This window comes from Sorex araneus, chromosome 2 (genome assembly GCF_027595985.1).
Source record: "Sorex araneus isolate mSorAra2 chromosome 2, mSorAra2.pri, whole genome shotgun sequence".
NCBI classification, from domain to species: domain Eukaryota; kingdom Metazoa; phylum Chordata; class Mammalia; order Eulipotyphla; family Soricidae; genus Sorex; species Sorex araneus.
The window spans coordinates 105,031,852-105,053,270 of record NC_073303.1 but is presented as its reverse complement, the minus strand read 5'-3'; the positions used below and the strand labels follow the sequence as shown (position 1 = coordinate 105,053,270).

General features: G+C 50.8%; 1 protein-coding gene and 1 non-coding gene across 4 annotated transcripts in view; one reads left to right on the top strand and one right to left on the bottom strand.

The window, feature by feature from the left end:
- The window catches only part of TBC1D31 (TBC1 domain family member 31), a 58,563-nt gene extending 54,058 nt beyond the window's left edge, over positions 1–4,505 (top strand). For all 3 annotated transcript variants that reach the window (XM_055126945.1, XM_055126944.1, XM_055126943.1), the window contains 2 exons: positions 1,748–1,840; positions 4,148–4,505. In XM_055126945.1, the coding sequence (XP_054982920.1) occupies positions 1,748–1,840; positions 4,148–4,281 (227 nt within the window). In that variant the 3' untranslated portion in view covers positions 4,282–4,505. The remainder of the gene's footprint in view (positions 1–1,747; positions 1,841–4,147) is intronic.
- A 5,404-nt stretch (positions 4,506–9,909) lies between these two features.
- Positions 9,910–9,982, bottom strand: TRNAM-CAU (transfer RNA methionine (anticodon CAU)). The gene has a single exon. It is a non-coding gene; the product is annotated as a tRNA-Met (tRNA).
- Between the last annotated feature and the right edge of the window lie 11,437 nt (positions 9,983–21,419).

Below are 21,419 nucleotides of genomic sequence, written 5' to 3'. Positions count from 1 at the left end.
CGAGGATTGAACCTGGGTCAGCCGCGTGCAAGGCAGACTGCACTATCACTCCGGCCCCATTCCCTCACCAGTAGTCTTCCTACATCCATCCCCTGAGCCCCCAGGGTGTCTTCCCAGCATAGAACATTTCCCACTTTTTAAAATTTCACCGGCAAGAGAATTGTGTTTCATAGTCATTTTTTAAAAGGCAAATGTGTGAAGATTGTCCATTTCCTGGGGGCCTCTCCTGGCAGTGCTCCGGGGAACACGGGTGGTGGGGGAGACTGCACCTAGGGCACAGCATAGGCACATGCGCCCCGGCCCTTCGAGCCATCTCCCTCCCCCGGACCCGGGGGCTGAATTTGCTGGGCCTTAGAGAACCAAGGGGTTGGTTTCAGAGAGCGAGAGTTTCTTTCTTGTTGTGTTTAGGGCCTCACTCAGCAGTGCTCTCAGGGGCTTACTCTTGGCTGTGTTCTCAGGGATGACTCCTGGTGGGGCTTGGGGGAATCACGTGAGGTGCCAGGGATCGAACCTGGGTACGCCAGGTGCGAGGCAAGTGCTCTGCCCTCTGTGCTGTTGCTCCAGCCCCCAAAGAGCAAGAGTTTCGTGGTGTGGGGCAGGAGCCCTAGCCACGTGACCGAGGCTTTTTATGATGAATGAGCACAGGAAGTCAGATAAACTGAGCGAGAGGCACGGAGCCGTCCGCCCCAGGTTAGCTTGCTGCGCCCCTGGCTGGCAGTTGATCCTGTTGAACCGCCGACCCTGTTGGCTGAGAATCGCTGGGAGTTGATCCTAGATCCCCCGAACCCTGCTTGACAGAGCCCTTTTATTCCTCCCCCCTCCAAAATAAAATGTCGGGGAGCAGCAGACAGTAGCTTGTGTGTGAGGCTGGGGCACCAGGCTCTTGTACCCCCGCACCGCCAGACAGCAGTGATGGTGGCATAAGTGTGGGAGGCGCCCTAAGCGGGGGTGAGGCGGGGGGCGGGGAGGCTGCTGGCGTCTCTGCTTCCGGAGATCCTGCCAGGATGTGGCTCCGAGCCGCTCCCGCGACCGCCCAGGTGAGACTCACTGATCACGTTCCCTGATCTCGTCCTCTGGTCTTGCCTTTTGAATGGGACAGCATTCTCCAAACAGAGGAAGGCGCGGCTGGAGAGAGTACTCAAAGGCCAACTGGGTTCAACCCCGGGCATCACTTAGGGTCCCTGGAACACTGCCAGGAGTAACTCCTAAGCACCGCCAGATGTGGCCCAAAACCAAAAAAAGAAGAGAAATGGGTTTCGGTCCTAGGCAGTTTAAATTTACTTGGGACCATTTGTTTGGACTTCATGAAGGCGTCTGTCTCTCTCTCTCTCTCTCTCTCTCTCTCTCTCTCTCTCTCTCTCTCTCTCTCTCCCCTCTCTGTCTCTCTCTCCCTCTCCCCCCTCTCTGTCTCTCTCTCCCTCTCCCCCTCTCTCTATCTGTCTCTGTCTCTCCTCTCTCTGTCTCTGTCTCTCCCCTCTCCCTCCTCTCTCTTCTCTCTCTCTCTCTCCGCTCTCCTCTCTGTCTCCTCTCTCCCTCTCTTTCTCTCTCCTCTTTCTTTTCTCTCCTCTCCTCTCTCTCTCTCTCTCCCCCTCTCTTACTCTCCTTTTTTTTTTATCACCCTTTCTCTCCTTTTTAAGTTTATTAAAACTCTTTATTTTTTTATATTTTTTAATTGAGTCACCGTGAGATACACCGCTACAAAGCAGTTTATGATCAGGTTTCAGTCCCCTGTCTGTTTTGCTCACAGCGGTACCCAAGTGCCAGATCAGACCCGTCTCCTCCAGCAGTTTGCCCAGGACCTCTGACCTCGATGAGATTTCTGACATGGAGTCAAGGCAGGGTGAGTTTTCAGCCAGGCTTTCTCCCGTTACCTGAAAGCTAGCTCTGTTTCTGCATGATGTCTTAAAAGTATATGTATAGGGGCTGGAATGATAGCACAGTGGGTAGGGCATTTGCCTTGCACTCGGCCGACCCGGGTTCGAATCCCAGGATCCCATATGGTCCCCTGAGCACCGCCAGGAGTAATTCCTGAGTGCATGAGCCAGGAGTGACCCCTGTGCATCACTGGGTGTGACCCAAAAAGCAAAAAAAAAAAAAGTATATGTATAGCATGCGGTTGCCATTTCCCCTTGGGGCACTGACAGTGAAGATCTTGAAACAGAGGCCGTACAATTCTCAGGTCTCCGGCTGCAGGGAAAACTGGATCTGGCCCGTGCTCGGTGGGGGCAGTTTTCCAGAGACCCTGACGTGGTTCCCTGGCTAGCACCAGCACCTCGACACAATTGGGGGCCCCACAGAGTCTCCGGCTAACTGAGTCAGCCATGGTCCTGTTTTTGTCATGCCTGAGGAAAGAAAAGTCTCAGCACTGGTTTGCAAAGCTAAGACGGGTGACAATGTTTTTGACACCTCTGGCCCAGGCTCCCTCCAACAGACGTCTTTTGGGCACTGGCGGGGGAGGGGGGCTTCTGGGGGTTTTGTGCTCAACAGCTGGCTTAACTATTCCCGGTGGTGGGGATTGAGCCACATCCTGGCAGTGCTCAAGGGTGGATGCAGGGATTGACTCAGAGTTAGCCACCTGTACGGCTGCTGGTGGTGACAGGGATGGAACCGGGGTTAGCCACATGTAGGACAAGCACCTTAACCCTGTCCTCTCCCTTCTCTTCTGAGTAGTTTTCTTGTTTGTTGTTGCTTTTTGTTGTTTTGGGTGTATTTTTGAGGAACAGCCAGCAGTGCTCAGGGGTTGCTCCTGGCAGTGCACGGGGACCAGAAAAAGTGCGGGGCATTGAACCTGGGTTGACCCTGTGTAAGGCAAATCCCTGACTCTCTCGGGACCCTGACTAGCTGATTTTTAATCCCTTGATATGATTGGCTGGAGGATTTTCTTACTTTATTTTTGCAAGGGACTGAAGAGATGCTGTAGCCAACAGGGTACAGGGTACAGGGTGCTTGCCTTGCGCAATGCTAACCGAGATTCGATCCCCCATACCCTACGGTCCCTCAGTCCTACCAGGAGTGATTTCTGAATTCAGAGCCAGGAGTAAGCCCTGAGCACAACCGGTGTGCCTCCCTCCACCCACCCCCCCCCAAAAAAAAATCAACAGCAAAAATACAGGCACAGTGCTTGCCTGTAATGGAACTAAGAGTTTTTCATAGTAAAATTTATGATTGAGTTTTAAAAGGGATGAGGGAACAAAAGATTCCAGCGGAGTTTTTTTAGTTGAACTGTAGATCAATTTTAAAGTCTTTCTTTGAGTTCTTTTAGAACAGGTTTTTATACAGTGTCAGGAGAGTTCAGTGTTGTGTAAAATCTAAACCTTATTTGCATCTATAAACCCTGTGTCATAATCTGAATTAAACCAAAGTCACTGGGCTGTCAAATGAAAGCTCAAGAGAATCTCAACTGTTCTCTGTTCTGACATATCAGAACTTAACTCTTAACCAGATCATTCTGAATGTGAAAATTAAGTTGAGAACATTTGGTAAGTTTCAGCTTTTGGCAGCAAAACAAAGAAGCTGAGTGTATTCCTCTGAGGGAAAAATATTTTTAAAAAATTGAAGCTGTTTGAATCTGTAACTAAGGTTCAGAGAAGTGTATTCATCAGGCCCCCAATTGTGCAAAATAAGTTATTCTTGGACACACTGAACCCTTTTACTCTTTTTTTTTTTTTTTTTTTTTTTGCTTTTTGGGTCACACCCGGCAATGCACAGGGGTTACTCCTGGCTCTGCACTCAGGAATTACCCCTGGCCGTGTTCAGGGGACCATATGGGATGCTGGGATTTGAACCCGGGTCGGCCGCGTGCAAGGCAAATGCCCTACCCGCTGTGCTATCTCTCCAGCCCCCCCTTTTACTCTTAATTCTGGACTCTCCCTCGATGACTCACTACTAAAAGCTTTTGATTTATTTCCTATATTTAAACATTGAGAAAAGTGATAGTGTTACAGTTTGCGGTTTGGGCTTCTTGGAATGCCTCTTCTTCATTTTCGTACTGATATTTTCGTAACCTTTATCTGTAAGATCAACGCTGAACCCTTACTAACAGGAATAGTAAACTTGCTGATTTCACCTTTGTGATTTCTGGTTTATTTGTTTGTCCTGTTTCCCGCCCCCCCCCTTATTATTTGTCAATTGAAATTTTGTTTTCAAGTTTCTATAAATCAAAGAAGACTCCATTGGGATGCCCTTGAACAGGATCTCATGGAAAGAGTGAGAAACCTTCGCCAGAGACTCACCACCCAGGCTCAGAACCGCTACCGGACGTCCCATCTCTTAGCGGCGTAGGACACCGTCCTCGGAGGCTTAGCTCCGGCCTACGCAGAGAGAGCCGCCAATGTCGCAATCAGTGCCACTGATTTTTAGATTATTTATTTTAAATCCTATAAAGGTCAACTTTTTGTATAGAAAAGCATATGTATCATAATTATGGGTTGTACTTAATTTTGCTGCTTTTTTGACTTGGAAATAGCTTCTTGCACTTTTCACAATAAAAATAGTTTTTGAAAGTTGTTCAAGCCGGTGCTAGCCTCTTCCCGGTCTCCTGCATCCCCCGTGCCCCTCAGTAACTCTGGTCTGAGAAACTTTCACACCAGGGTGTGTTGGGAACAGACCAGAGAGCTGCAGAGCCGGATCTCAACCTGATCTCAAAACTCTGGGCCCCACGGTGTGGAGGAGCCCGAAGGCACGCCTACCCTGCCTGTCCCCCAGAAACGGCCATCACACGGGTGTTGTCGCAGCGGTGTCTCTGCCCTGCTTCTCCACCCAGCACCAGCTCTCCCTTCTCAGCTTTCAGAGACTCTGCGTGGCCGCTCACAGCATCAGCATCCCGGGGAAACCAACTTCCCTGAGCCCTTTCCTAGAAGGAGGGATTCTCGCCCATCCTTCATGGACCTGTGTGTGTGTTTAGTGAGAAAATGCGTGTCAAGTTTCTGGCCGGTACTTGACATATTAGTAGGTATACAGTACCTAGTAGTAATAAGTATTTCTGGAGACACAAAAGATAGTGTCCTTTATGGTAAACAAATGTTCTTTTCAGGGGCTGGAGCTATAGCACAGCAGGTAGGGTGTTTGCCTTGCACAAACCAACCCGCGTTTGATTCCCAGCATCTCATATGGTCCCCTGAGCACTGCCAGGAGTGATTCCTGAGTGCAGAGCCAGGAGTAACCCCTGTGCATCGCCGGGTGTGACCCAAAAAGAAAAAGAAAAAAAAAAGAGGGGGCTGGATCGATAGCAAAGCGGGTAAGGCCTTTGCCTGGCACCCGGCCAACCTGGGTACGAATCCCAGCATCCCATATGGTACCCTGAGCACTGTCAGGAGTAATTTCTGAGTGCAGAGCCAGGAGTAACCCCTGTGCATTGCCAGGTGTGACCCAAAAAAAAAAGTTCTTTTCAGTCAGTCAAGTGCTTTCTCATTCAGCAAGCCATTGGGTTTCCCAAGACCACTTTCCTCTGCCTCCTCTATCCTTGTCACATTCATTTACGATAAACCTTCGTGGTCAGGCTAACATATTTGCAAAAGGAAGTCACAGAATGTAATATATGTGTATGTGTGTATATGTATATATGATGGAAATTGGTGAACTGAAAATTGCTTATCTAAAAACATTCAAATTCTAAAGTACAGTGGTTCGGAGGCGGTAGCGATAATACAGTGGGTAGGGCGACCAGCCAGCCCAGGTTCCCAGCGTAATTCCTGAGCAGAGAGCCAGAGTAAGCCCTGAGCATTGCCAGGTGGGATCCCAAAACAAAAAACAAAAGAAGTCTTTGGTTCTGCCAGCCGGTTGTACATTGCTAGTTGTTGACCTGTTTCAGATCTTTTGTTAGCAGTTATACATGCTGGGATTGGTTCTGTAACCACACACGTAATCAAGAATACACACACACACACACACACACACACACACACACACACACACACATGCACATCCTCATAATACAGCAGCTAATAATTTCTATTCTGTGCAAGTGAGTTATGCATAATTTCAACCAAATCAAGTTCTTTGATGACATTCTTCCATTTTTCTCTAAGAGATTGTAGTTCTCCCAATGATTGTTTCTTACTGCCGGGCCCAGTGATGCTGGCCCACACCAGGGCTGCTCGGGGCCACACCCAGTGGTGCTTCAGGGGCCAAGTGTGCCAAGAATCAAATATGTCTCCTCTCTGCCTGGTCCCCAAGTAATCTTAATAAAGTTATTTCTCTTTTCACAGATTTTACATCGCAAGAGACTGAGTCCCCTCTGCTCAGTCTGCTTGACTGGCTTTTTACAGATGATCACATTGATGAAGTAGTAGGAAATGCGTTTCTGATTTTCTCCCAGCATAACCTTATCCCAATTTCTGGGAATTGGTGGGGGGTGGGGAAAAAGTGAAGCAAGACTTAAATTCTTGCACACAAGTTTCTCTCTAGTGCTCCCTTAAGTCTGTGGCAGAAGAGCACCCCCTAAAATACTTTGTAATATTTATTGCACCTGCAAGATTGCTCTAGTGTGAACTATAGAGCATTGGGTCCAGTTTTGGCCTTCACCTTCCATACTACTTTTAAATATATATATATATATAATATATATTTTTGTTTATATTATATATATTATAAATATATATAATATATATCCAGAACAGTCTATTAACTGGATTAAAGGTCTTCTCACATTCATTCCATTCATACATGTTTTTTCTGTTGGTATAGCTTGATATTGATCAAGATAAGGACTTTGGCTAAAGGCTTTCCCGTAGGGAGTCCATACTGACCCTTAAGGCGTGGCCCGCTTCCAAGACTGCAAACAGAATTCGTAACCTGGATACATATCCCAGGTTCTGTACTTACTGAGTCGGAAACAATTGTATCCTCGTGTAGGTAATAAGATTATCACAACGTTGGGGTTGATGTAAAACATATTGCACCTTCACTACCACACCAAGGTGCTCCGAGACGCTCCACCCGTTTTGTTGTCTGCCTGCAGAGCGGCACCATCATGCCCACCCCGAGAGCCCCAAGGTCAGCCCCACCCCTGCCAGCCAGCACGCGTCTCAGGGTTGTCCCCACGGGGGATTGCCTGATCCATCTCCCGCTCGTTTCTCCTCTGCATGAGTGCCATCATCTGGTGTTTGTCTTTTTTGTTCCTGACTCACTTCACTTAGCTTGACTTTTCAGTTCCATCCAACCTGCAACAAACTGCATGACTTCGGGGCTGGAGCAATAGCACAGCAGGTAGGGCATTTGCCTTGCACGAGGCTGACCCGGGTTCGACTCCCAGCATCCAGGAGTATTTCCTGAGTGCAGAGCCAGGATTCACCCCTGTGCATCGCCGGGTGTGACCCAAAAAGCAAAACAGAACAAACAAACAAAAAAAAAACTGCGTGATTTCATCTCAGAGATGTGTAGTATTCTACTGAGTCAAGACCACAATTTCTTTACTCCTAGTGGGAGCATTTTACTGCCAAAGACAACCCTTTCCAAGTAATGAGCAGGGGCAGGAGAGAATTTACCTTGCATGCAGCTGACCCAAGTTTAATACCCGGCACCCCAAATGGTCCCCTGAGCCTGCCAGGATTGACCCCTGAGCACAGTAAGCTCTGAATACAGCGAGGAGTGACACACACACACACAAAAAGTAGTGGGCAGCAGAGCAGAAATGGGGGATTTGGGGGCTGTGGAATTATAGTCCTTAGAATGAAATGGTCCCCACCCCCCTGTTCTGTGAGGCTGGCAGTCACATCCATGCACTACCTCTGGTGCCTCATGAGCTCACAGTCAGCCATGATTCAGAGACTGACAAATAAGTCTCAGAAGAGAGCAACAGGCTGCCCCAAAGTCACCATCCAGTTAAAAAGTTAACTCCAACTCTATCACCTTATTTGAAATGTTAGAATTCCTAGAGTGGCATCTCATACTCTAAACCACTGATGTACTGAGCGTACACAGGATAGAAGGTAAGGTAGAAACAACCAATCTCTATTAAAGTATCAGCACACATGGCCGAACCTGTAACAACATGTTAATAATCTCTTAAACAAGGTCTCAATGGCTCCAGGGTGAGATATAACAATCTTCACACACTTTGTTCTAAGGAAACCAGTTTTGATCATTTTTTAAAGAATTATTCATAATGAACAGTACAAAGTAAACTATTTAGGGCCTACTATTAGGGCAGGCTTGGGTGCTGGTGGTTGGGAAAATTTGAAAAAAAGGTGGTGGGAAGGTGTAATGGTGGTGGGATTGGTGTTGGAATATTGAGTGTAATAAATTATTGGGAACAACCTTATAAAAATAAAATTATAAGGAATTTTATAATTTTAAAATTATAATTTTGTAATTTTATGGAGCCCAACCCTGCCCCCATAAATGCTTTTCAGAGGAAAAAATAAAATGTTATAGGTAGCCAATTACAGTGCTGCTTATCAGGCAACACTGGCTGAAGACTCGACCAGTCACCCACCCAGATGGCGAGCCAGGCCCGCTAGCCCTCAGACCCAAACTCATCCACACCCAGAACCAAAGCCTGCCTTCCGCGGAAGGACCCTTCGCCGGGGGGCCCTTCGGGGCCAGTGATGGCATGTGACAAACCGCAGGGTTTGTCTCTGGGCGCCTAAGTGTCGCTCGCAATGAACACTGGAGGGGGCAGCTGCGACAGAGGCCCCTTCCAGCGGAGATGCTGTGTCCCTAGGCGTGCTCAGATCCCGGCGGGCGGGGTGCACACAGCGCCCTGGGCTGGGGTCTTAGAGTCGTGCCCCGACACCACTTTGCGATGCTGTGGGCGCATCCCTGGGCCGCGAGTGCACCCAGCCTGGACTGTGAGCGCCCCCAGGACTGTGAGCGCCTCCTCCCCAGGACTGTCAGTGCCCCCTCCCCAGGACTGTCAGTGCCCCCTCCCCAGGACTGTCAGCGCCCCAGGGACTGTGAGAGCCTCCCGGGACTTGTGAGCGTCCCCCGGGACTGTGAGTGCTTTCCTCCCCCCCGGGACTGTGAGCGCCCCCCCCCCGGGACTGTGAGCGCCGCCCCCCGGGACCGTGAGCGCCCCCCCCCGAAGCCGTGAGCGCCCCCCGGGACTGTGAGCGCCCCCCCGGGATTGTGAGCGCCCCCCGGGACCGCGAGCGCCCCAGATTGTGAGCGAGCGCCCCCCCGGGACTGTGAGCGCCCCCCCGGGACTGTGAGCGCCCCCCGGGACTGTGAGCGCCCCCCGGGACTGTGAGTGCCCCCCCGGGACCGTAAGCGCCCCCCCGGACCGTGAGCGCCCCCCCGGGACTGTAAGCGCCCCCCGGGACTGTGAGCGCCCCCCGGGACTGTGAGTGCCCCCCCCGGGACCGTAAGCGCCCCCCCGGGACCGTGAGCGCCCCCCCGGAACTGTGTGCGCCCCCCGGGACCGTGAGCGTCCCCCGGGACTGTGAGTGCTTCCCCCCCCGGAACTGTGAGTGCTCCACCCACGGGACTGTGAGCACCCCCCCGGGACCGTGAGCGCCCCGGATTGTGAGCGCCCCCCGGGACTGTCAGCGCCCCCAGCCGCCAGGCCCAGTCCCCTCCCCTGGACTGTGGGCGTCCACCCCGGGCTGGACTCTGAGCCCCCACAGACTTGAACACCGAGTGCCTGCGCGTCCCGGATGCGGGCGGGGGGCTTCCCCTGGCCGAGACCACGTGGGCCCTACTGGACTCTAAGGGGCTCTCCCAGTCCCGGACCCCGGGGAGGCTAAAGGGCTGCAAGTCCCGACCTTGGCGTCCTCTCACCCGGGCCGGGGGACGGAGCTCAGAAACCGGCGACCCCAGCATGCAACCGTGCGGGACCCGTGGTCTCCGGGTCCACAGAAACAAAAACAAAGCAACAAAAAACACCAAAAAAAAGGGAAAAAGAAACTCTTTGTTTTTAAAGATAACAGGTTTTGTGGCAAGATTAAAGCTCTGTAAGGAGCAAAAGTATTGTGCCCCGTGTGAGGATCGAACTCACGACCTTCAGATTATGAGACTGACGCGCTACCTACTGCGCTAACGAGGCACCTAGGAGGCTCTTTCCGCCGTAGATTAATGAGGCTGCGGGAGCGACTGCTGCGCATGCGCACAAAGCTCCGCTGGCGGCCCCGCTCTCGGCCGGACCGCTGGCCCTGGACTCCCGGCCCGGGTTCCCGGGTCCTGCCCCGCGGGCGCCCTCGCTGAACGGCCCGCCACGCCCGCCCTTCCCCCGCTGGCCGCCGCGCTGCCCGCTCCGCTCCTCCTTCGCCGCGCCTTGCCGTGCAGCCGTCGGCGGGGGCACGGCGGAGGGAGGGGGCTTCCCCCGGAGTTTTGCACGGCGCTTACAGCCCTTGTGGCACATCTGTCACCTCGTGCCCGGACCCGTGCGGGGCCCTGCGCGCTGGGTGCCCAGGGTCGCACCTCACCCGCGCGGCCTGGAGTCGGGGGTGCAGATGCGGAACAATTTTAAACACAAGTGCACGCGCTCACGTGCACATTTCCCGCCCGCCCCCCTCCACCCTACCCCGTTTCCCACCCGGAAAACCCACCTTGGGGGGGTCCTCTGGGCCTAACTCCTCTCTCCCCATCCGCACCAGCCCCCAGACCTTTTCTGCAGCTCACTTAATTACATTCCTTGAATTTGGTTCTATACTAATTTCCTCCCCTGCACGGGAGTTTCTCTCTCTTCTTTCCTATAAACTTTTCTATTTCCGTATATAAATAAATCATTCCTTGCTCAAGAAAACTCCATCTCAACTGGTCCAGCCTTTTTGGAAGATAATATGGGGAGAGAGACAGACAGACAGAGAGACAGACAGAGAAACAGAGAGACAGACACAGACACAGACACAGACCACACACACACACACACACACACACACACACACACACACACACACACACAGAATACCCCTGGGAATTGAGCAGGTGATTCCTCTCCTCCGAGTATACTTTTAGAAAAGTACAATGCAGAAAAGCCATCTGCACTCCTATGCTCCTTGCAGCACTATTCACAATATTCAAATCTGGAAACAATCCAAAGTGCCCAAGAAATTATGTCTGGATAAAGAAGCTGTATGTACACAATGGAATAGTACTCGGTCGTAAGGAAAGATGGTGCTATGGAGATTGCTGGCACGGGGGTGGATCTGGAGAGTATCTTGCTGAGTGAGCCAGAGGGAGAAGAACAGACACAGAACTATCTCACTCATTTGCAGAAAATAAACATAGTAGGGGAATAACTAATGCCCAAAAGCAGTAGAAACAAAGAGAAGAACTGGTCTGTGGGAGGGAGCTTGCCACTGGGGACGAGGGGTCTCAGGATCCGTCCCAGAAGGGATCCCTAGGAGATGGTGGCAGGAAGCGTCACTCTGGACCAGGACTAGCTGCTGAAAGGAGGGGACGCATCATGCACATCAGTGTTGTAAAACACAGTGTCTGAGGGGTTGGGGGTTGGGGGGAGTGAGAAAAAGATAAAAGTGCCTGCCATTGGGTGGGGGTGGGTGGGGGAATGGAGAAAACAGGATATAGTAGGAGGGAGATGAAATGAGTGAAGGGAACATTGATGTTGGAACATTGTACGTCTGAAATTCAATCATGAGTAACTTTGTAACTGTAATTTATAGTGATTCAATAAAAAATTAATCTTTTGGGTTTTTTTGTTTGTTTGTTCATTTGGTGGCCACACTTGGCTATGCTCAAGGCTTACTCCTGGCTCTGCACTCAGGAATCACTTCAGGTGGTGCTTGGGGGACTATATGGGGTGATGGAGATTGTACCGGGGTCAGCCACAAACAAGGCAAACACCCAACCCGCTGTAGTATCACTCCAGCCCCAAGGGGGGATATTTTATTTTATTTTGCTTTTGGGGTCACACCCTGGCTCTTCACTCAGGAATTACTACTGGTGGTGCTCAGGGGACCATATGGGATGCTGGGATTCGAACCTGGGTCGGCCGCGTGCAAGGCAAACACCCTACCCGATGTGCTATCGCTCCAGCCCCCAAGGGGGGGGGGGGTTCGGATATTTTAGAAGCAGATACCAGTGTTCTTGGGAGTAGGGGGATTTCTAAATGTGGAGAGAGACCTTGAAATGAGGATCCAGGGAAGCCTGGAGAGTGAAGACAGGACAGGTGGCCAGAGAAGGGGTCCTCCTATAGGAACTGCACGTGGTAACACCTTGCTTGGACTCCAGTCCTCATGCCCAAGACCCAATCCTGCAGTCTCCAGTGGGACCCCCAAAACTTCCCAAACCTCAGGGAAGCTCTTCCACCAGGGACCCTCCACCCTGGGAGCCCCGATTGAGGGGCTGTATTCCAGTATAAGGTCTGGGACCCCAGGGACCGCCCCCCCTCCCAGGAGAGAGGGGAGCAGAAGACAGAATCCTATCATTTCCCTTCATGGAAACCCTTGTGGGGTCCCTAACCCCTACAGGCTACAAACCTGGGGTGTCATGGCAGTTTCACCCAGCTCTCCAGAGGATCGCCTAATGGATGAAACCCTCTTTCCAGCAAAATCACAAGCCCCTGCAACTCCGATCATACAAGTGGCTGAGTGTGGGTGGTTTTTCAGGCTCAACTTCAGGCTGGCTACAATATTGCAATATTTTCTAATGTCACACATCAATGATCACTGTATCACTGTCATCCCGTTGCTCATCAGTTTGCTCGAGTGGACACCAGTAATGTCTCCCTTGTTGTTACTGTTTTTGGCATATCAAATACTCCACGGGCAGCTTGCCAGGCTCTGCCGTGCGGGCGGGATACTCTCGGTAGCTTGCCGGGGTCTCCCAGAGGGATAGAGGAATCGAACCCAGGTCGGCCACGTGCAAGGCACACGCCCTACCCACTGTGCTATCACTCCAGCCCACATCCATGCTATGTGAGTGAAAATAAGGAAAATACAACAAGATCCCAATGAACAGTGGAAACAGCCCAGATGTCCACAAACAAGGATCTGGCCTCATCGCCAGCCGTGCTGCAAGAGCAAGGGGGAGCTAGAAGGCAGCACCAGCTTGTGAGATCATGTCGCTGAGGACACACACAGGCCCGTATCTCCCACTCCACAGGGAAATGTGGGCAGGTGCCACTCTCCACTTGGCCCCTCTGAATACTCTGGCGGGGGCCTCACGCTGGCTGCTCCTTGGCTGGATCCCGGCCCCAGGCCTGGTTTGCAGACAAGCGATGGGTGGCCAAGGGACGGGCCAGGAGCGAAGGGGCCTCACTCAGACTGTGCTTGCAAGAGGTGCCCTGGCACCAAGCCCTTGCCACCTGCTCAGTTGGCCTGGCATGCCTTCCAAGATCAGGCCCCTTTGCTGTGCTGGCATCTATCTCTTCCTGTCTCCAGCCGGCTTCAAGTTCATCTCTTCGGAACCTGAAGATGCTCCTTCCAGGCTCCCCGCGTTCCCGCGCGGCTTGTTTGCTCCCTAACCACCAGCAGAGGTCGCTGCAACCACTGTCTTTCATCGACGGACGCGTCAAGCCTTCGTCGGAGAGAGCTGCGTGCAGCTTGCCACGCCAGAAGCAAGATTCCCAGATGAGGCTTGAGGGAGGTGCTGGGAGGTTGCCAGCCCTCCCCCGCCGCCAGCAGCTACTTCCAAACGTGCTCCCCCACGTGCACCCCTAAAATAATTCTGAAAAGACATCTAGGGTCCTCATTATAAACAGAGAGGCAAAGGCTGAAATTTCAATTACAGTGTGTTGATTTTCTAAAGCAAATTTAAATTTAACATACATGCAATGAAATTGAAATATCCCGTGGATTCCATGCAAATCATGATCAGAGTATACACACATAAGCTCCTTTTTGGGGGGTGGCCTGGCCATCGATGTTCAGGGGTTATTCCTGGCAGTGCTCAAGGGCCATGTGGATGCCGGGGATCAAACCCACGTCAGCGGCAAGCAAGGTAAGTGTCCTGTGGGCTGTACTATTGCTCCAGCCCCCACGGTCCAAAATTTTTATCTAAAAAAAAAGGGGGGGGCTGGAGCAATAGCACAGCGGGTAGCGCGTTTGCCTTTCACGCGATCAACCCGGGTTTGATTCCCAGCATCCCATATGGTCCCCTGAACACCGCCAGGAGTAATTCCTGAGTGCAGAGCCAGGAGTAACCCCTGTGCATCACCGGGTGTGACCCAAAAAGCAAAATATATATATATATATATATTTTATCTAAATTAACATCTTTTACCATCACCCAATTGATTTAAAAATTAATATATTTGTAGAATTGAAGAATAATTATGGAGATAGGGCAGGATCAATAGTTCAGTGGGGCAGGCATTTGCCTTGCACACAGCCAACCTGAACTCAATCTCTGGCATCCTAGATGGTCTCCTGGGCACTGCCAGGAGAAATTTCTAAGTGCAGAGCCAGGAGTAACCCCTGAGCATCACCAGGTGTGATCCAAAAAGAAGAAAGAGAGAGAGACAGAGACAGAGGCAGAGACAGCGACAGAGACAGAGAGACAGAGAGAGATGTAAAAGTGATCAGCAATGAATATCCACGGGATAAAGATTTGTTAATCCTACTTCAATTATTTATGGCTGGCTGTTGCTCTTGGCTGGATTGAGATGGGATATCGAAGTAATTCTATTTCTATTTTTCTCATTTACATTATTTTTGTTTGTTTGATGGCCACACCAGGTGGTATTCAGGGCTTACTCTTCACCGTGTGCTGAGGGATCACCCCGGTGGTGCCGAGGACCATACGTGATGCCGGTGGGTGGAACTAGGAGGCAAGCCCACCATACTCTCCCCAGCATCTTCCTTACATAGTTTAATTATTGCCTGACTTCAGTGTTGAGAAACTTTATTTACATGAAGGAAATTGAAACAAGATAGAAAGTCTCTTAATTATAGCACTAAAGTCAATTCCTTCAACATATTTCAAGTTACATCGTAATAGTCTCTTGTTAAAAATTTTCTCCATATGTCTATCAGCTGAGTAAGTCTCCTTTCAGCTTTAGATTAGAATAACCACAAGTCATTCACGTCTTTCACTTTCTGCCCCGTGAAAGCCACATGCCTTACATCCTGTACTATCTCTCCTGGCCCTACTTCAACTCTTTTTCTTTTTATTTGTGTGGGCCACACCCAGCTGTGCTCAGGGCTTACTCCTGGCTCTGTGCTCAGGGTTCACTCCTGCCTGGAGCTGCTCAGAGGACCATATGGTGTGCCTGGGATCGAACCCATGCCAGCTGCATGCAAGGGAAACACCCTACCCACTGTACTATCACTCCGTTCCCTCTTCCTCAATCCTTTTGTGTTTTTCTTTTTGGGTCACACCCGGCGTTGCACAGGTGTTACTCCTGGCTTTGCACTAAGGAATTACTCCTGGCAGTGCTCAGGGGACCATATGGGATGCTGGGAACCCTGGTCGATCTCGTGCAAGGCAAACGCCCTACCCACTGTGCTATTGCTCCAGCCCCTCTTACTCAGTTCTTTTTTTTTTTTTTTTTTGCTTTTTGGGTCACACCCGGCAATGCACAGGGGTTACTCCTGGCTCTGCACTCAGGAATTACCCCTGTTGGTGCTCAGGGGACCATATGGGATGCTGGGAATTGAAGCCGGGTCGGCCGCGTGCAAGGCAAACGCCCTACCCGCTGTACTATCGCTCCAGCCCCTCTTCCTCAGTTCTCAAACGAATGTTTTTCATTGAACTTTTCCTTGCTTTGTGGTTGTGTAGGTTTCACACCCAGGAATACATTCCTGACAGTGAAGGAAGAACAGGTGGGAAGGGGAGATGGTAAAGGAGCTGTGACCCGTTCTCTTTCTCCAGTGATTCATTTAGCACATCTTCACCATCCTCGTACTTGTCCAGGCGACATTTCCTGGAGCTTAGATCTGATTCCAAGGGCAGTGCACTGCTGTAAGCCCATTAGACAGAATAAAAGTGAGTGCTCTTGAACGTGCCTTTAGTGTGGGCATGTTGAGAAGTCAGCTGGGAGCCGGCCCAGCTGGGTAGCTTAATGGAAACATATCAAATTACTCCTCTCCCTAGGGCCTGGATGAACGGGTCGGGGACATGCCTGGGAAACTATGAAACAATCCAGACCCAAGGTGATGAGAGCATATCCTGGGAGAGGACTGCAGAGATCGAGGGAGGAAGCCAACAGGCGACCCTTTCTACAGGAACAGCCAGGACCTGGGTCTGGGGAGCTGCGAAGGTCGGAGAGAAACTAAGTGTCACTCCGAATTAGGATGAGCAATGTCCAGATGTCACAGCAGACAGGGAAATAGGAACGAGGATTCTGTCTGGGGGAAACTGGCACATTCTAGTTTTGCATACTTGTATTAAATATTGTGCTCATTATAAAAGACACATAGGCTTACACTCTGAATCAGTCAATTATTACGCAAGAGTTGCTTAATAAATAACCTCAAACTCAAGATTTTAAACAAGCAGCATGCATTTTAATTTTGTTTAATGTTTAGCATGTATTCTTTTAGTTTGGGGGCCATACCTGGCAGTGCTCAGGGCTTACTCCTTGCTCTGTGCTCCGGGATTCACACCTGAGGGGGCTGGAGGGCCCATATGAGGTACTGGGGATAGAACCTGTGTCAGATGTGTATAAGACAAATACCCTACCCGTTATACTACCTCTCCATTCCTATGTTTAGCATAAATGTTTAAAATTATCTATATTTATATATAATTCACATATCATTAGTGGTTTGGGGGAGGCCACACCCAGCAATGCTCAGGTCTTACTCTGGGGTATATGTGGTGGTGGGAATTGAACCCAGATCATGCACATGCAAGGCAAGTGCCTTATCTGCTGTACTATCACTCTAGTCCCCTATAATCCATTCAGTTTAGAGTGAAAAAAAATCATTGGTTTGGGGTACTTTGCATTGTGTGTAATTGTGATATAATAACAAATTACCATTTTAAGAACAGGGTTTTTTTTTTAATTTGTTTTGTTTTTGGATCACACCCGGCGATGCACAGGGGTTACTCCTGGCTCATGCACTCAGAAATTATTCCTGGCAGTGTTTGGGGGACCATATGGGATGCTGGGATTCGAACCCAGGTCGGCCACGTGCAAGGCAAACGCCCTACCCGCTGTGCTATCGCTCCAGCCCCCAAGAACAGTTTTAAGTACAAAGTAATACGTATAATTGCAATTGTGTGCAACAATTATTAACTATTTTCTTTTTTTTGTTTTTAAATTTTTTTTAATTTATTTATTTATTTTTCAATCGAGTCACTGTGAGAAGTTACAGGGCTTTTAGGATCGAGTCTCAGTCGTACTATGCTCAAACACCCATCCCTTCACCAGTGCACATGTTCCACCACCAATAACCCCAGCATGCCCCCCTCCCACTCCCCCTCTGCCTATGTGGCAGATGATTTTCACTTTACTCTTTCCTTACTTTGATTATGTTCAATTTTCGACAGGAAACTCACTATCATTATTTGGAGTTTTCCCCCAAAACAGTCAGACCTGTCGGAATGGCATCATTAGATTGTATGTTTTCTATTGTATTAACTATTTTCAATGACTTTCGCCCCTCCAAGCAAAACCTCTATAGACATTAAGTAGGAAAAAAGAATAATCCGCAGGCCCTCCAGCCCTTGGTGGCTTCAAATTCACTTTCTTTTGAAGAATGTGTCTATTCCAGATAGACAGGAAATCTATTTCCAGATATGCAGGAAATCATATAACAGTTACTTATTTGTATCTTACTTACCTCACTCATCCTAACATTTCTTCCTTTCTTTCCTTATTGAATCACAGTGAGACATACAATTACAAAGTTATTGGTTAGTGTTTTTCAATCATAATGTTCCAATACCCATCTCTTCACCAGGGTACATTTCCACCACCAATGTCCCCAATTTCCCTCCTGACTGCACCCCACACTCCACCCCAGCTTGCCTCTATGGCAGGTACTTTCATCCTAACATTTAAAAAGTAAACATGTATTTTTCTTGTATTTGGGATTATTCGGTTGCTTTCAGCTGGGATTGGGCTTAACTCTGTAGTTGAGCTTCTCTAGTTTGGTCCATGGTCCAAATCAAGTTACCTGCCCGAGGGGCTGGAGCAGGTCTGGCATTTGCCTTACATGTGGCTGACCCAGGTTCAAGCCCCACATCCCATATAATCCCTGCATAGGGCCAGGAATAAGCCCTGAGCACTCCAGGTGTGGTCCAAAAACAAACAAACAAAAAAAAGTTATCTAGCCAAGTTCAATGTCCCCAGGCAAGCAAATATACTCAGCCCACAGCTATCATGGGTACCAGATCAGGGTCAGGGAGGGAATAAAGAGCTGAGAAGAATCCAATTGGTCACGATTTGGGAGGAAGACCACCACTTCCAAACCAACCTGAGTTCAATCCCTAGTGTCCCAAATGGTCCCCTGAGCCCTGCCAGGAGTGACTCCTGAATGCAAAGCCCTGAGCATTGCTGGTATGCCCTGCACCGTTCAAAAAAAAAAAAACAACAACTTTGCCTGACTTCTACTTGCCAGCCCTAAGAACTATAAGGGCGCACATTTCTGTTGCTTAAGCCAGAACTTCTTAAACTATTTCCATTCACAATGACCTTTTTCTTTTTGCTGTCAGAAACCTCAGATGTCTGATACAATTGGTTTTGAATGAACTTTTTTACTGTTGCCAGGTTCTCCACGGTTCCCCACTCAGTTATGCTACCCCATATGGGGGATACAACCCACGGTTTAAGAAGCCCAGGCTGAAGCCAACTTAGTCAGAGGAACCTTGTTCTGGAAACAACTGTCTCAGCTCCGTCCTTCTCATTCCAGAACATCTATTTCTTTCCCCTTAGAAACAAATGCTGCAGTGAGCATTTCGTGCACGTATTTGACAAAGGAAGTTGGAAGAACAGGTAGGTGGGGACAGCTAGAACGACAGAATGAGGTCCTGGTCCTGGACACACACACACACACACACACACACACACACACACACACACACACAGAGTTTCCAAGTACCTGTAGGTGAAGGTTGGAAGCTCTGAGATTTCACCTGGGTGGGACTTCACAAGCTGTTAAGAGTTTAAGCTTCTCTTTTGACCCCTGACCTCCTTGCGTGTCCGAACCCACCAAAGGGCACTGTCTCTGCGGTGGACAGCAGCCACTGACCCGGCCACAGCACACAGCGTCTCCCCAAGCAGCTTTCGGTCCAGCTGCAGGAAGTCAGAGAGTTCTAGAATCTATGCTCTGTGACCCGGCTCCGCTCTGTGCCAACTCTGCTCCCAGAAGAGATGCGGGGGGGCTGGGGAGACCGTGAGGGGTTAAGGCGTCCGCCTGGCACACGGCTGACCCGGGTTCAGTCCCGGGAGCCCCGTACGGGCCCCTGAGCACTGCCAGGAGTGATCCCTGAACACAGAGCCGGGAAGAGACCCTGAGCACTGCTGGATGTGGCTCCAAGAGGGAAACAAATTAAGAAGAGAAACAAATAGTTTTCGAGGGGCTGGAGTGATAGCACAGCGGGTAGGGCGTTTGCCTTGCACGCGGCCAACCTGGGTTCGATTCCCAGCATCCCATATGGTCCCCTGAGCACCGCCAGGGGTAATTCCTGAGTGCAGAGCCAGGAATAACCCTCGTGCATCGCTGGGTGTGACCCAAAAAACAAAAAACAAAAAAGTTTTCGAAAAAGCAAAGCGGGAGTCCAGGGCTCAGTCAGGGGAAGGGTGGCTGGGAGGGAAGGCGCCTGGGAAACGGCCCCGATCGGGTGGGAATAATTCTCTGGGAAGCAGCACAGGTTTCCCAGGCCTGGCCCCGTCCCAGCCAGGATTTGCGAGCGTGGTAGGACTTGGCAGCCCGCCCACACGTCTCATCTCATTATTCTGGCTGTGACAAGCCAGAAGCAAGGGCGCAGCCGGCCGGGCAAGTCCAGGGAAGCCGAGCAGGAAGGCCTCACGGAGGAGGGAGAGGACCTTGGTGGACGTGCCCTGCGGCCGCAGCCACAGTTCTGGCATGTCCCCAGGCGGGCGGCAGCAGGACACAGGGCTCCTGCTGTGTTTCTGAGTGGCCTGCACCACTGAGTCGGAGTGAGCCCTTGGTCTGGGCCCTGCTAATGGAGCACCAAGAAGGAGGACTTGCTCAGGCCTGAGGGGCTCTGTTCTGTCCCCCTCCACAGCCTGGCCAGAGGGAGCTGATGCAAACTCACTTGGGGCCTCTTCTGGGTCTGACAGCGTCACTATCACACCAACCGCGAGAGAAGGGCCACACTCACCCCTCCAAGCGCTAATCTTTTCATGTGTGTATACACACACACACCACACACACACACACACACACACACACACACACTCACTCCCTACTCAACCCTCTACCCATCTATACCCCAGGGATACCTACTTCCACCTCCCCATCTCATTCCTTACCGTCCGTTCGGTGCTGGGGCTGCCCCAGGCTGCACCGCCAGGAGCCTCAGGAAGATTTCCTGGGCCTGGGACTGAAGACTGAGAGCAAGGGTCAAGGGCTTGCCTTACATGCAGCTGATAGCAGTTCAGTCCCTGGCATCAGACAGATATGGTCCCCAGAGCACCACCAGGAGTGACCCCTGGGCACAGAACCAGAACCAGAGGAAGTACCTGAACACTACCAGGTATGGACCAAACGATTCCCCCCAGCCAAAAATAATGATAATAATAATTCTGGCCTTGATCAGCCTCCTCCAGCCACATTCTACTCTCTCTCTCTCTCTCTCTCTCTCTCTCTCTCTCTCTCTCTCTCTCTCTCCCTAATCAGCCTCCCTGCTCCTCTTAACTGCAGCCTCCAATCTCAGCCACCACCTCAGCTTAAGTCAGTGTATTGCCTTCCCCACTGGGCTCTGGACGGCGTCACACAGGATCTGAACAGCACACGGGCAGCCCAGGACTGCCTCGAGCCTTGAATGATGAATAGAACGTTGTGTCGTTGCTTTCGGTCCTGGAGACCCGAAACCACCACTGCTGGCTTTCTCCAGATCACAGAACTGATGCCGGCTTCAAAGCTGTGCGGGCACATCTCAGTGACCAGAAGACACCAGCCTTGGACGCCAGGTCTCACACTGGGGATAGGGGCAGGGGACCTAGTCAATGGAGGGAGGGAGGAAAGGAGAGGGGTACAGCACCCAGCTCTGGGGCCCCCTCCCCACACACAGGTGAAAAGGTGGTGTGTGTGGCCCTGAGGGGCCAGGCCCGCTCCTTCCGAATCTGAGCTAGAACAGGACAGCCGGGCTGGCCCCTGGCCCCTGACCCACCCCACAGTCCAAAGACCCCGGCGAGTCCCCCGTGTGCAGCTTCCAGGGCTGTGTTGGGACACTGGGCACATTCATTCCTCACATGAGAGGTACTGAGCCCCGTGGCCAGGCCCACAGGGGCTGGGCTGCTTAAGCATTAATCTTTTCACAGCATATCACGAAAATCTAGTCCCGCACCTGGCTTTCAAACAGAGTGTTTGTGCCTGAAATTGCACAAGCACCTTACAGAGAGTTGCGTCACCTGGCTCATACTTCAAGGCTTCGAGGTTTCCACC